At 43.4% G+C, this 16463-nt stretch overlaps 1 protein-coding gene across 4 annotated transcripts in view; it reads right to left on the bottom strand.

Annotated features, from left to right (window-relative positions):
* Window positions 1-6784: 6784 nt before the first annotated feature.
* The window catches only part of naalad2 (N-acetylated alpha-linked acidic dipeptidase 2), a 65397-nt gene continuing 55718 nt past the window's right edge, over window positions 6785-16463 (bottom strand). For 3 of the 4 annotated variants that reach the window (XM_055637271.1, XM_055637273.1, XM_055637272.1), the window contains 4 exons: window positions 15176-15440; window positions 12825-12906; window positions 10843-10935; window positions 6785-7656 (listed from right to left, as the gene is read on the bottom strand). In XM_055637271.1, the coding sequence (XP_055493246.1) occupies window positions 7470-7656; window positions 10843-10935; window positions 12825-12906; window positions 15176-15440 (627 nt within the window). In that variant the 3' untranslated portion in view covers window positions 6785-7469. Of the gene's footprint in view, window positions 7657-9561; window positions 9623-10842; window positions 10936-12824; window positions 12907-15175; window positions 15441-16463 lie in introns of all 4 variants that reach the window. The other variant, XR_008723656.1, reaches the window with a different exon arrangement.

The raw sequence follows: 16463 nt of genomic DNA, 5'->3' as shown, positions 1-16463 counted from the left end.
CGAGGCCACAGTTCATTGGCTATATTTATGAGGGAGTTAGATGTGGCCCTTGTGGCTAAGGGGATCAGAGGGTATGGAGAGAAGGCAGGTACGGGATACTGAGTTGGATGATCAGCCATGATCATATTAAATGGCGGTGCAGGCTCGAAGGGCCGAATGGCCTACTCCTGCACCTAATTTCTATGTTTCTAGAGCTACATAGCCAAATAAATTGAAAGCAACATTTTGAATAATATTATTTTGTCCCTCGGAGTAATTTAATTCAGATCTTTCCATACATGTCATGATTCATAATGTGGATGATGCCAAGGTCTCGCATCGTTTTCCTATTTCCTTGAAAGCAAATTTGAAGAATGAGGCACTGCCAGAGGCCAGATATCAAAAGTAGAACTGATTTAAATTACAGCTTTTCTCACTGCACTGCGAATGTGTATCAATATCAGAAATCAGTTACACATTTGATTGAGAGTTTAGTTTAGAGATGTAGCATGGAAATGGGCATTTTGGTCCTTCAAGTCCACGCCAACCATTGATTACCCGTTCACATTATTTCTCATCCACTCCTGACACATATGGGGCAAATTACAGTCAATTAACCGCCAAACCACGTCTTTGGGATGAAACTGAATACCCGGAGTAAACCTATCCACAGGAAGAATGCACAAATTTAACACAAACTGCACTGGAGGTCTCTGAGATATTCCTTCAGTGCGATATTGAAGAAAAGTTGCAATGAAGAAAGAAATTTAAGTAGCCACATCATTTAAAAATATCAATTCATCTAACTTCAGTTAAATCAGCATGGGGAACAGGAACATCTCAAAATACATTATTATGGACCTGAAGGAACTGCAGATGCTGGAAGTAGACAAAAAAATGCTGGAGAAACAGTGGGTGAGGCAGCATCGATGGAGAAAAGAAGTAGGTGACATTTCGGGTCGAGACCCTTCTTCAGACTGATGTCGGGGGGAGAGGGGGTGGGCGGGAAAAATAAAGGAAGAGGCAGAGACATTAGACTACGTGGGAGAGCTGGGGAGGGCGAAAGCAAGGACTACCTGAAATTAGAGGAGTCAATGTTCATACCGCAGAGGAATTGGGAATAGGGGATAGAGTCCTTACAGGAAGCAGGGTGGACCTCTTCTCCCAAGTTCTTTTGGTGAAATATTCATTAAGCCATACCTGTGGTCATTCCCAATCAATTTGTATTACATTCTTGATGTAAATAATTCTGCACTCAGACCGTAATCTCGCTCAATTCCTAACTTGTTATTGGTAGTTCGGTTACTAATTTAAATATTAATTAAAATGCATAAATCAGTGTTTCTTATTTCAGCTTTAATGCAAAGCCACTGGGTTTCCCAACAGAATGAAAGGAAGAGATGAGTTATGTATGATTTTTCCCAGTACAGCTTTTGGAAAATGAGATGTTCTTCACACATAACTACCCTCCATTAACCATTTTAACAATTAAGCACCCCTGCAGTCAAATTACTCCATCCCACCCCTGCCAACAATGGAATGCCTATTTTATGCTCCATCTGCCCAACCCTCCCTTTTCCCTGCTCAATCACCTTGATCTTTTCAGAATATTAGAAAGGAGTATTGACTAGTTTAGTTCTTCCAGAATTTCTGTCTTAAGGTAAACAATGATAATAATAATAATAATAAATTTTATTTATGGGTGTCTTTCAAGAGTCTCAAGGACACCTTACAAAAATTTAGCAGGTAGACGAAAAACATGTAAGGGGAATGAAATAAATAGTAGAGACATGACTAGTACACAAAGTAAATACAGAATACAATTCAAAACACAGTATGAGGCAATTAATGCACAGATGAAAAGGGACAGCACGTGTGGCTAAGGATAGGCAGAGGTGAAGAGATGGGTCTTGAGGCGGGACTGGAAGATGGTGAGGGACACGGAATTGCGGATCAGTTGGGGGAGGGAGTTCCAGAGCCTGGGAGCTGCCCTGGAGAAGGCTCTGTCCCCAAAACTGCGGAGGTTCGACTTGTGGATGGAGAGGAGACCAGCTGATGTGGATCTGAGGGACCGTGAGGGTTGGTAGGGGGAGAGGAGGTCAGTGAGATATGGGGGGGCTAGATGGTGGAGGGCTTTGTAGGTGAGGATCAGGATTTTGTAGGTGATCCGGTGGGAGATGGGAAGCCAGTGAAGTTGTTTGAGGACTGGAGTGATGTGATGCCAGGATTTGGTGTGGGTAATGAGTTGGGCGGTTGCGTTCTGGACCAGTTGGAGTCGGTTGATGTAGGTGGAGCTGATGCCAAGGAGAAGTGAGTTGCAATAGTCCAGTCGGGAGGAGATGAAGGCATGGATGAGTCTTTCAGCAGTGGGCGGTGTGAGAGAGGGTCTGAGTTTGGCGATGTTGCGGAGATGAAAGAAGGAGGTTTTAATGACTTGGCGGATGTGAGGCTCAAGGGAGAGGGTGGAATCAAAGATCATGCCAAGGTTGCGGGCCTGGGGAGATGGGGAGACAGTGGTGCCGTCGATGGTGAGAGTGGGGTTATTGATTTTGCTGAGTGTGGCTTTGGAGCCTATGAGGAGGAATTCTGTCTTATCGCTGTTGAGTTTGAGGAAATTATGTTGCATCCAGGTTTTTATAGCTGACAAACGAGTTGATATGGGAGAGGGGGGGGATTGTGGGGGGATTTGGTGCCAAGGTAGATCTGGGTGTCATCAGCGTAACAGTGGAAGTCCAGATTGAAGTGGCGGAGTATCTGACCAAGGGGTAGGATGTAGATGATGAAGAGGAGGGGACCGAGTACGGAGCCTTGGGGAACGCCTTGAGTGACTGGCTGTAGCAGAAGTTGTGGTTGTGGTTGGGTGTGGGTGTGTTTTTGTTTATTTTAACTGCTCCATTCAGTAGAATGATCCTTGAAAGAGAGATGAAGTGGGATCTGTTGGAAAGGTAGGAACGGAGCCAGCTGAGTGCAGAGCCTTCAATGCCGAGGTCTTTGAGTCTGGTGAGCAGGATGTTATGGTTCACTGTATCGAAGGCTGCGCTCAGGTCGAGGAGGAGGAGGATGAGGATGTTGAGGGAACCAGTGTCAGCAGAGGTGAGAAGGTCGTTGAGGACTTTGAGGAGAGCAGTTTCTGTGCTATGGAGGGGGCGAAAGCCAGATTGGAGGGGTTCAAGTAGGTTATACGCAAGGAGGTGGGAATGAAGTTGATTGCACATGACGGAATGATGATCATTGCATTTGAAAATTAGGCGAGATACAAAAAAAAAATTGAAAAATTACTGATCTAAGAAATATTTCCATTAATGCATGTTTCAGAATCGTGTTAGTTTAATATCCCTAGATACTTCAAGATATATCCTTAATTGTTTATTTTGCTTTTTTTTTTAATCACTCGCAATGGGCATTCTTAATTTTTAACCAGACATTGACAGAAAACTGTCATTACTAGCAATCTAAAGTCAAATGGAAGATGCTGGAAATACGGGCAAGTCAAGTAGAATCTGCAGAGAGCAAAAAGCAGAGTTGCAGGTGACTGACCCGTCAGAGTTAGAAACAAGATCTCTTGTCTCCTCTCCAAATGGAGAAACCAAATACATACAGTGCCCTCCATGTTTGGGACAAAGATCCATCATTTATTTATTTGCCTCTGTACTCCACAATTTGCGATTTGTAATAGAAAAAAATCACATGGTTAAAGTGCACATTGTCAGATGTTATTAAAGAATAGTTTTTACACATTTTGGTTTCACCATCTAGAAATGACAGCTGTGTTTATACAGTGCATTCAGACCCCTTCACCTTTTTCACTTTTTATTACGTTACAGCCTTATTTTAAAATGGGTTAAATTATTTTTTTATCATCAATCTATACACACTACCCCAGAAAGAAGTGAAAACAGGTGTTTAGAAATGTTTGCAAAGTAATTAAAAAGAAATAACTGAAATATCACATTCCCATAAGTATTCAGACCATTTTCTATGCCACTCAAAATTGAGCTTAGGTTCATCCTGTTTCCGTTGATTATCCTGGAGATGTTTCTACAACTTGATTGGAGTCCACCAGTGGTAAATTGATTGGACATGATTTGGAAAGGCACAAATCTGTCTATATAAGGTCCCATAGTTGACAGTGCTTGTCAGAGCAAAAACCAAGCCATGAAGACAAAATAATTGTCCGTAGACATCCGAGACAGGATTATGTCGAGACAGATCTGGGGAAGGGTATAAAACAATTTCTGCGGCATTGCAGCTCCCGCAGAGCACAGTGGCCTCCGTCATTCTTAATTGGAAGAACTTTAGAACCACCAGGACTCTTCATAGAAACTGAGCAATTGGGGGAGTCGGGCCTTGGTCAGGGAGGTGACCAAGAACCTGATGGTCACTCTGACAGAGCTCCAGTTCCTCTGTGGAGATGGGAGAACCTTCCAGAAGGACTTCTTTTTGCGTATGGCGTGCACAGCCTAAAGTTGTAGGACAACTTGTTCTATTTGATCTTATTTGATTGTGCACGCCAGGTTGATTGCATTCGTCGAAACAGGACGGACCACGTGAAGGTTGCAATCTCCCAACTATATCTGCAGCACTCCACCCACCAATCAGGCCGTTATGGTAGAGTGGCTGGACGGAAGCCTCCTCAGTAAAAGGCACATGACAGCCCGCTTGGAGTTTGGCAAAAGAACCAATAGACAATAGGTGCAGGAGTAGGACATTCGGCCCTTCAAGCCAGCACCGCCATGCAATGTGATCATGGCTGATCATCCCCAATCAGTGCCCCGTTCCTGCCTTCTCCCCATATCCCCTGACTATCGTTAAAAGCCCTATCTAACTCTCTCTTGAAAGTATCCAGAGAACCAACCTCCACCGCCCTCTGAGTCAGAGAATTCCACAGACTCACAACTCTCTGTGTGAAAAGGTGTTTCCTCATCTCCGTTCTAAATGGCTTACCTCTTATTCTTAAACTGTGCCCCTCGTTCTGGACGCCCCCCAACTGGAATCCCCCAACATCGGGAACATGTTTCCTGCCTCTAGCGTGTCCAAACCCTTAATAATCTTATATGTTTCAATAACATCCCCTCTGATCCTAAATTTCAGGGTATACAAGCCCAGCCACTCCATTCGCTCAGTATATGACACTCCCGCCATCCCGGGAATCAACCTTGTAAACCTACGCTGCACTCCCTCGATTGCAAGAATGTCCTTCCTCAAATTAGGGGACCAAAACAGCACACAATACTCCAGGTGTGGTCTCACTAGGGCCCTGTACAACTGCAGAAGGACCTCTTTGCTCCTATACTCAACTCCTCTTGTTATGAAGACCGACATGCCAATTGCTTTCTTCACTGCCTGCTGCACCTGCAAGCTTACTTTCATTAAGGCATCTACTGCCCCTGTCCCACTTAGGAAACCTGAACGGAAACCTCTGGAGACTTTGCGCCCCACCCAAGGTTTCCGTGCAGTTCCCAGACGTTTTTGTCGGTCTCCCTAATGGTCGAAAGTGGATTCCGCTTCTTCTATGTTCCGGCGATTATTTCAAAAAATTCACAATCGGCCGCAACTAAAAATAGGTTGCCGTTTTAAAAATCGGTAATTTTTTAGTCGAAGCCGGTTGCGATGCTAGTTGAAGGTGGTTGCCTGAGGTTGCAGGTAGTGTTTCCACTACCACTGCTATCCAAATGTTCTGATATTTCATCTTTTATAATTGCCGTCAGCATCTTCCCCACATCTTCTGAGAACCAGAATGCTCTGGAGTAGGTTGCCGGTGGTTCCACTACCTGCAACCTCCGGCAACCACCTTCAACTAGCATCCCACATCCCTCCCGCCCACATACACACCTCCACCCCACCCCACATCCCCCTCCCCCCCACCTCCCCTCCCCTCCCACCCCCCACACCCCCCATGCTCCCCCCCCTCCCCCCCCCCACACCCTCCCCCACATCCCCCTCCCCCCACACACCCTCCCTCGCCCCAACCCCAACCTCCCCCCTCCTACACCTCCCTGTCCACACACACCCCCCTCCTCCCGTCCACATCCTCCACCGTCACACATCCCACTTCTCTCCCCCCTTCCATTCTCCCCTCCCACACATGAAGGGGGGGGGGGGGAGTGCTTGGGGATGAGGGGGTGTTAGGGGCTATGGGTGGGTAGTGGAATATTGTGTTGGGGGAACGGGTGAGTGGTGGAATATTGCGTTGGGGAATGGGTTGCGTTGGGGAACCAGGCCTCCCATGTGACTGGGACCCAACAGGTCCCAATTAGTCTCATGTGCACACGTGATAGATGAGGCCCGCCATCTGCTCAGACATGCGTCCTGGCCCCTATGCAGAACAACGTTGCCGACCCCTGTTCTACAGCAAGACAATGATCCCAAACATACTGCTAAGGATCTTTTCAAAGCTAGAGAGTGGCCAAGTCAATCAACTGATCTGAACCCAATTGAGCATGCCTTTTATATGCTGAAGAGAAAACTGAACAGGACTCAGTGCTTCCACACCTCAAAAAAAAAAATTCCTGAAATAGAATCCCAGATTATCTGGAATTAGATGGTATTTCCTGAAATTTTCAAAAATGCTTCCTATGTGCTATTTGTTGTTTTTCTTTCGCGGGCATTTTTATGGGGTTTCTCCACAAATTTTGCCTGACTGGAGAATTTCCAGCATTTGAATATTTCCAGCACTTCAGATAAGTTTTTATCTTTAATATATGTTGTAAAGATGCACTTGACTATTATCATTAAAGTGTTCTCCAAAATGTGAACGAACCTGTAAATCAAATTGTCATGCAAGTAACCAATGGAAGGAATTTCACAAAAGCCATGCAAGGTCTCATCATTTATTGACAAAAAGGAAAATATGTCTCTCAGAATGAAGTACCGATTTTTAAGTAAAGGTGAAATATACAAACATACAAATTAATGAGAGAAGACCATGCTCTGGACGGTGATATGGAAGACAAAAACATTGCATATGTAGCATATATTCTTGAAACTACAAGCTATAAACATTCATAGTCAGGATGCAGCATCAGCTGTTTATATTCCATTGAAGGTCGACATAATTGACAGCAATAATAAGTTTCAGCATTGTTGATATTGTATTTTAGCGTTGTATTCTAGCGTTTGAATTTTAATTACAATTTTTGAAGTCTACTCACTAATTTCTCTTCATATATAACAAATGTTTTCAAACTACTGTATTAGAAAGTTTTTTCATTTAAAAAAAATCATATTTACGCTCACATCCTGCAGTGTATCCAAATTGATAACAATATGATCCATCTGAAACAAGGCATTACAACTAGCACAGCTGCAGTGTAGATTATATAGTGAACGAGTGATAAATAATGTGCATATTCTGATAGAAAGGCGGTTTAATTTGATAAAACCATTCATATTCTCAAATGGTTAATCAAGGGATGGGCTCAATGCTATATCTTCAGCTCATGGTCCAGTTTCTGTTCCACAGCATCTTAAAGTCTCAAAACTAAATACAATTATATTTGCTTCAATTTCTCAGCAGAAGCCTGCACTGTAAAGGAAGCAATAGCAATCTGCTTTTTCACTTCTTGCCAGGCTTTGCGTTGATCTGGGGCATTTGCTATATCAAATAATGCATCATATATTCCTGGAAAGGATATTCCTGCATACTTATTGTGGGTACTGGGAGCATAAATTATATGCCTATGAGAGAAAATAAAATTAAAAATTGTTAAATGCCATACGTATTGCATTAATTATTAGTAATGCCTAGTTAATGCTGTCATTTAACCTGGATTCAAAGTTTACAAATCAGTCCTTAATTAAAAATACATTTGGAGTAATATTCAGGTTATTGTTTACGATTAAAATTTTGAATACCAACAGCATCAGGTAAGAAAAATCCAGATTCAAATGATTGAATCAAAATTATAATAGTTGTACGAGCAACGAAACATGCTCTTTCCCCAACTCTTCTCTGCCGACCGAAATGCATCTCCATTTGCCCATGTTTGACCCTCAACCCTCTGAACCTTTCCTATCTTTGTACTGTCCAAACGTATTTTAATTGTCCCTTGTGTACCTGCCTCAACCACTTCCAATGGCAACTTGATTCATACATTGTATTGTATTGTACTTCCGGTGGCGCTGGTGCCAGCAGCCTCCACCTACAGCCCGGTATCTTTTTGTTTTTTTGTTTATTTAGTTATGTAAAAGTGTGTTTTTTGTGTGTTTTTTTGGTGTTTTTATGTGGGGGAAGAGGGCACGGTGCGGGGGATAAACCGTCCTTTTAACCGCTTCCTGGTCAAGGACGCGACTATCTTTTCGAGTTGCTTTTTCTGCATCCCCCCCCCCCCCCCCCCTGATGACCAGCGGCGGACCCTACCTACCTGGATTGGCGCGGCCAATTCCTGCCGGGATCGACCGGAGCTCCAGCTTCAGCGGCGGGCAGCGCTTCAAAACATTCGCGGGGCTGGTGATGCCTTACCAGGGGGGTCGCCGTTTGGAGCCCGGAGTGCTGGAGCTGCTGCACCAACATCCTGGAGGTTGCGGTTTGCAGAGCTCCCACGCGGGCGGCGCTGACTACAACGCGGGGTCCTGTGACTGCCCGGCTCGACCTGCGGACTCGGGAGCTGCGGACTCCGGCAGCGGGAGGCGGCTGATCAGGAGGTCCGGGCCGCTGAGGAGGGAGGCTGCTCATCGTCGGGGTTGGCGTCAAGTTTCCACCAGCCCGGCGTGAGGGCCTGAACATCTGTAAACCCGGGGCGGCGACTGCGGGTGCTTGGAAGGCCCCGTCCACGGATGAACACGGAGGGGAGGCTGGCTGGACTATGGTGCCGTCCTCACCTGGGTGCCATTTATGTTATGTTGTGTCGTGGACTTCTGTATTTGTGCTTTTTTTAAAATTTTAATTCAATTTCAATTTTATTTTTAATATGTTTTATTATTTATTTATTATTTATTTTTATAATTTCTTTGTGATTTTTTTTAATGATACTGCCTGTAAGGAAAATTCATTTCGTTGTCTCAAATTGAGACAATGACAATAAATTGAATACAATACAATACAATACATGTGAGAAAGTTTTCCCTCAAGTTTCCATTATTCCCTTCTCACCTGTCCCCTCTAGTTCTTGATTCCACCATCATGCGAAAATGTCAGTGCGTATTGACCCTATCCATGCCCATCAAGATTTTATACACCTCTGTAAGATCACTTTGTAGACTCCAAGGAATAAACTACTAACCTGTCCAACCTCTCCATGCAACTTAGTCCCTCAAGTCCTGGCAATATCTTTATAAATCTTTTTCTGCATCCTTTCCAGCTTTATAATATTTGATGACCAGGGTGACCAAAACTGAACACAATACACCTACACCAACGTCTTGTACAACATCAACTAACGTCCCAACTTCAGTATTTCATGCCCGTGTTTCAAAAGCATTCCGGTCCACCTGTGACACCATTTCCAGGGAACTATATATTTGTACTCCAGAGTGCTTCTGTTCTACAACACTCCCCAGGTTCCGGCCATTCATTATGTCATTTGACTTCTCAAAGCGCAAAACCTTACACTTATTTGAACTGCCATTCTTCAGCCCACTTACCCATCTGCAGTAATTCTTGATAACTTTCTTGATATCCACAAAACCTTTATTATAGTGTCATCTGCAAACGCGCAAGTTCTTATGTTAAGGAGCAGAATTAGAACATTCAGTAAACAGATGCACTAAATGTGGACCTTTGACCTTCCTCCAACCAATGGAATAGTAAATTAGAACGTATATTTGGCCCTACTTATCCTAATCACTCCCCATAACCCCTGATTACATACTTAAAAATATATCGATTTCAAAATGAATACATACAGTAATCTCATGCTCTACAGTTTGTTCTCACTTAATTAACTTCAAGATGCATTTATAGTGTTTACTAGACCAAGGGGGACTCGTTGGGTCCCGTCCCTTCAGCGCGCAGTTGCGGGGGGGGCGGGCGGCCTTCGGCATCACACACACTAACCCCCCCCTTGATATTATATTAATATTATTCATTCGCTCCTTTTACCCCCATCCCCCACCCTATCCACTCACACATAACCCCCAACTGCGCAGGCGCGCCTAGTGAGGGGGTGGGGTGGAGAGGGAAGGGGACGGGGGGTAGAGGGGGAGGGGGGTAGAGATTTCAGGGTGGGGGGGCGCGGTGTCACAGGGGAGGGCTGGTTCCCGAACGCAATACTCCACCACTCACCCGTAGCTCTCAATATTTACCACACCCTAGAGAGAGAGGGGGGCCAGAGAGGGGGGGGGGGGGTGGTCAGAGAGAGGGAGGGGGGGGGGTAGGGGGGGGCTAGAGAGGGGGGGGGGGGGGGCAGATCCACACATTAGAGCCCATTTATTGGGACTAATTAACATACATACCAGTAGACCTTGGGGATGTGGGAGGAAACCAGAGCACCCTGCGGAAACCCATGTAGTCACAGGGAAAACGTGCAAACTTCACACAGACAGCACCCAGGGTCAGAATCAAATGTGTTTCTCTGGTGCTGTGAGGCAGCTTCTCTACCAGCTGCCCCATTGTGTGCACTTATAAACTAAATACAATATTCAAATATTGCATTAATTTGAGGACAGTGACAAAAAAATGTAAACAAAGTTCCATTGAAAATGCATCCATAATCTATAAAGCAAATATTGAAAGTGGTACCATCATTTTTTTTAAACTGAAAAGCCACAAGGGGAATATAATGGCTGACTAAGCCTCCAATGAGTGAAAGGTATGGAAAGTAACAGGCCATTTAGGAGTTAACATATAGAATATATGAAGGGTGATAAAAAGATCCTGGATAATGGGGTTCAGTATTACTGAATCATGGCTGTGACATATCTTACCTGTAGAAAGGTCTCCCTGGTAATCCCAGAGGATGAATGAAGGATCTTTCCAACAGCATTAACTGGTCATTTATCATTCGTACCACAAGAGGGCTGTAAAATGCATTAACAGCGACAAATTACAATCTTTAAGGAAGCTTATTGAATTTGCCTCCATTTTTAAAATAAAACGTTGCAGTTATGATGGAAGAGACCACTCAGCCCATTGTGTCTATGCTGGCTTTGAGCAATCCCCTTTCTCTACTTATTGTGCAAGGTATGCTCTTTGTTTTATTGTGCATGGAGCAACATCTTTAATAGCCAATTTCTATTGGTGTACACAAAGTGATTGCAGTAAACCAGATGATGCCACTTGATGTGTATCTGGCACTGGGCAAATGACCAACATACTTAGATGTAATTAAGCCAATTTCCCAATGGTCACTAAGTAACCTGATCTAGCATGCGCAAGATAGCTTTTGTGTGAATCGTACATACAAAATATTTGGAAATAGATTCAATTCCTCAGCACAGTAGCCCAAAGGGCTGTAAGATAATTATTGATTCTACGTAGCATCAAACAATTGCACAAAACAGATTGGAAACATAATCCAGTAGTTTAGAAGCATTACAATATATTGGATACAATTTGAAAATAGTACAAATATCCACCGTATTATTCAACATTGTGAGGTGTGTTTTGGTAAGTTAGCATTCATGACACAGTCTCAGGTCAAAAATGTAGTCCAACAGTCTCAGGTCAAAAATGTAGTTTTTAAATCTAGTCGACACTGCAGAATCATACATATACAGGTAGTGGAAGGTAAGACCTTCCACTACCTGAATATGTATGTATTTATGTATGTACGTAATCTATGAACCAATGTTGTATAACGTTAGTACCTCCACCAATGTAAAGCACTTTGGCCAACGAGAGTTGTTTTTTAAATGTGCTATAGAAATAAAGTGACTTGACTTGATATAGACTATGGCAAGGCCTGAATACTATAACTGACTGCAAAGCAAAGTCAGACAACATCACTGGTGCAGCCTTTTCTGATTAACTTAATGCATTCCATGCTCGCTTTGAGCAGAAGGCCAACGGAGCGATGACATTTGTACCATCAGACTCGAATAGGCCTTTGCCCATTCAGAGGTTATGGGGAGAAGGCAGAAGAATGGTGTTAGGAGGAAGAGATAGATCGGCCATGATTGAATGATGGAGTAGACTCGATGGGCTGAATGGTCTAATTCCACTCCTATCTCTTATGATCTTACCCAGGGTCACAGCAACAGAAGTTAGATCCGCCTTCCACAGGGTGAACCAACGTAAAGCAACTGGTCCGGCTGCGTCCTTAGGAATTGCCCAGACAAACTAGTGGACTAGCTGGACTTTATCTTGCACTAAACGTCTTATTCTGTATCTATACATTGTGGATGGCTTGATTGTAATCATGTTAGTCTTTTTGCTGATTGGATCGCATGCAACAAAAAAAAACCTTTCACTGTAAACATAGAAACATAGAAAATAGGTGCAGGAGTAGGCCATTCGGCCCTTCGATGCTGCACCGCCATTCAATATGATACTGGCTGATCATCCAACTCAGTATACCGTACCTGCCTTCTTTCCATAACCCCTGATCCCTTTAGCCACAAGGGCCACATCTAACTACCTCTTAAATATAGCCAATGTACTGGCCTCATCTACCTTCTGTGGCAGAGAGTTCCAGAGATTCACCACTCTCTGTATGAAAAATGTTTTTCTCATCTCGGTCCTAAAGGATTTCCCCTCTATCTTTAAGCTGTACCTCCATACACATGACAATAATAAACTAAACCATACTCCTGATATATCATACTGGGTGATTTCTAATGTAGAACAGGGAGGAATCCATTGTCTGCCTTATTGGAGAATAAGAGCATTAAGATAACAGAGATGGGACAATAACAGAGAAAAGGAATAACAAACGGCTTTGAAGTTTTATTCAGATTTTAATACTCACTCGCTGGTGTCAATCGTTTTTAATCGTTCATGAAACTCTGTAGCAACAATTGAAAAGTTATGTGCAGCAGAGAACAGAGAGTCTGAAATATAATTGCAGATTATTAATTTAATTCAACCTCATTGTTTTTAAATTTTGCCTACTAATCATTGTCTTTGATAATCTGTAAATCACGTCTACTGTTGGTTCTAGTGCATATGATCTGCCAAACCAATGAGACAGAGGTTCACATTCATCTCCTTGAGATATAACGCAGAAACAGGCCCTTCGGCCCATCGAGTCCGTGCCAACCAGCGATCACCCCCTACACCAGCACTATCCTACACACTAGGTAAAATTTTCAATTTTATCAAAGCCAATTAAACCACAAACCTGCACGTCTGAAGTATGAGAGGAAACCGGTAAACCTGGAGAAAAACCACGCAGTCACAGGGTGAACGTACAGACAGCATCCGTAGTCAGGCTCGAACCAGGGCCTCTGGCGCTGTTAGCCATCAACGTTATCGCTGCGCCACTGTGCTGCCCTATAACCTGTGCTAACCTCATCTACTGCATCCGGTGTGCCCAACGTGGCCCCCTGTCAGGGCCTAATTTACCACTAGGCTTCATAAGCTGAAGCCTTGGGCCTCAAAATCTAGGGGGCCTCCGGCCAAGGCAGGACACCTGCCATTAAACTCTGAGCGGGCCCCCCTCTCTATCTCTCTCTCTCTCTCTGTCACTCTCCGTCTCCGCCGGGTCTCCGCTTGCTTCTCATCTGCCGGCACGGCCGGCCACCTTGCACATGCGCACAACCACGGCCAGCACATCATCGGCCACCCTGCACATGCGCACTGCCACGGCAACTGGTCGGCGCTGGGCACTTTCTCCCTTGCTTTGAATTGTGGGAGATCCTGACCCTGACCCTGCATCTGGAGTAACTCCCTGGAGTAACTCCCTGGAGTAACTCCCTGGAGTAACTCTTGCTTCTGGTTTCCTGGTCCTCCAAAAATATTCTAAATGGAATTTAAACTGGAGGTGGTGGAGGGTCCATCACCAATCTCCAAACTCCAAACTCTGAACAATTCCAGCCTATTGCATTTTATCTGTTTATGTATTGTGTATATATATGGTCTGTGGTATATAAACACACTGAACTTTTATCTCCTGTTCTGTATTATGTTTACATATTCTGTTGTGCTGCAGCAAGCAAGAATTGCATTGTCCTATCTGGGACATATGACAATAAATTTCTCCAGAGCTTTTGGGGTATTTTGTTCATGATTATCAACACAGCAACAGAATGTTACCTCAGTGAACACAACTGTCAAAATTCCTGCACTGGTGGTTTGGCAACAAAGTTGACATCTACTATTAAGAGTAGTGACAATAAAAAGCAATTGAATAATATTCTATTAAGTATCAAGATGACGTACGCATGATCATTGTGATCCAGAGTGACTGTGGGCTTCCAATGACTCAGAGTGCTACAATTCTCAAAAGTGGCCAATGCCGTGGCACAGCGGTAGAGTTGTTGCCTTACAGTGCCTGCAGCGCCAGAGACCATCCGGACTAGGGGTGCTGTCTGTATGGAGTTTGCACGTTCTCCCTGTGAACACATGGGTTTTCCCCAAGATCTTTGGTTTCCTCCCACACTCCAAAGACGTACAGAGTTTGGACGTTAATTGGCTTGGATTTGTATATTTAAATTGTCTCTAGTAGTGTAGTGTAATGCCCCTGTCCCACTTAGGAAACGTGAACGGAAACCTCTGGAGACTCTGGAGCACACCCAAGGTTTCCCTGCGGTTCCCGGAGGTTTTTGTCAGTCTCCCTACCTGCTTCCACTAGCTGCAACCTGCAACCTCCGGGAATTGTACGGAAACCTTGGGTGGGGCGCAAAGTCCTCCAGAGGTTTCCGTTCAGGTTTCCTAAGTGGGACAGGGGCTTTAATGTGCGGGGATTGCTGGACGGTGCGGACTCGGTGGGCCGAAGAGCCTGTTTCCACGCTGTATCTCTAAACTAAATTAAAATAACTCAGTTTAACTTTCAAAGCGTTAAGTAAAACTGACCCATGTTATTCCTTTGGGGATTTCTTTGGGTATCTGATGATACCTAATAGCCAAGATATAATAGCCAATGTATAATAGCCAATGTATACAATATGCAACACTAAAAATATATTAGATATAATGTTAAATACATAGACAAATAAATACATTTGGGATAGAAAATGCACAAAATTCATTAACTGAAGAGAAGTAATTAACTAATTAATCATGATGGAATAGTAACACCCGTAAATAGTAACAGTAACACCCGTGTTATGGATTACGGAAATTTGCCTTTACTAAATTCATAGATGGCCCTATACTTACCAAAGCCGACTTGGTATTGTTTAAGCTGCAATTGGTGTTGTACTGCCTGCTCATAAATGATGTTTGCATATTCAACCAAAGCATCAGCATAATCTCTGCAGTCAAAAGATATGATGGTAGAATCTGCCAGCTCATGAACTAATCCTCCTCGTATCTGGGCCACTGTAAGTAGTTTCTTAAACGAAGGGTCATAGAACCATTCCACCAACTCAAACGTTTCATATATACTATGATACATCGGGTAATTGCTGTACTTGTCGGTTTTCTGAAACAGACAGGAAAATCCAGGGTCGTTAAGTAATGTTTTTATTGAATTGAATACTTTATTCTCTCATGTGGCATGCATACCCAAGGTATAATGTTATGCTGCAATGGGACACAACTGCATTGTGAAAGCAAGGCATTGCCCAGGAATTCTTTATCAATTCATACCTGCAACTTTTTGAGACAAATTAGAAAAATGCTGGAATTATGCAGCAGATCTTTGGGAGGATCAGGTTAATCAGATTATTGTTTCAGGATCACCCAAGAACTGCTACAGATGCAGCTTTTGTGGAGAAAAAGAGGCTTAATTTATTTTTGTTTCCCTCTATAATTTGTTGGACGAGAAGAGATGATTAAATAATTAGAAAATAAATGGTGCATGCTAAAGGTGAGAAATGCACTTAAACAAACATTTTTTTAAACCATTGAACTAATTTCACTCAGAAGGTGGTTGTCCTCAAGGGGCTGGTTGCTGGATCAGTGCTAGAGCTCTGTTACTCACATTAACAATCTGAATTCAAATGTTGGAAGAATGATTAGTATGTTTGCAGATACCTTGAAAGTTTTGTTGATAATGAGAAGGATAGTTACTTTACAGATTGATTTTGATCACTTAGTGAAATGCAGAAAGGAATAACAGAAACAACATACTGCTGAAAACTGTGAAAGGTACAGAGAATTAAGGTAGGTGTAAATGGAGTAGAGAATAAGAAATATTTCTCCATACAGAGGTGTCTAAAAGTAAAGGGCATAGATTTAGGCAAGGTGGTAACATGTTTAGAGGGATCTGTGACAGATCTCTTTTACACAGATGGTGGTTGGAATCTGGAAAGCATTTCCCAAAAGAATGCTGGAGGCAGATATTTAACAACATTTAAGTAATTAGGTCAGCACTTGATTTCGACAAATATAGATCGTGCCAACAAATAGGTTTAATTAGGCACTTGGTTGCAAGCATGGACTTGATGGGGCCAAGAAACATAGAAACATAGAAATTAGGTGCAGGAGTAGGCCATTCGGCCCT

This window comes from Leucoraja erinacea, chromosome 6, assembly GCF_028641065.1.
Source record: "Leucoraja erinacea ecotype New England chromosome 6, Leri_hhj_1, whole genome shotgun sequence".
In the NCBI taxonomy this organism is placed as follows: domain Eukaryota; kingdom Metazoa; phylum Chordata; class Chondrichthyes; order Rajiformes; family Rajidae; genus Leucoraja; species Leucoraja erinaceus.
Note: the sequence above shows the minus strand (reverse complement) of the source record. Positions and strands in the feature narration are given on the sequence as shown.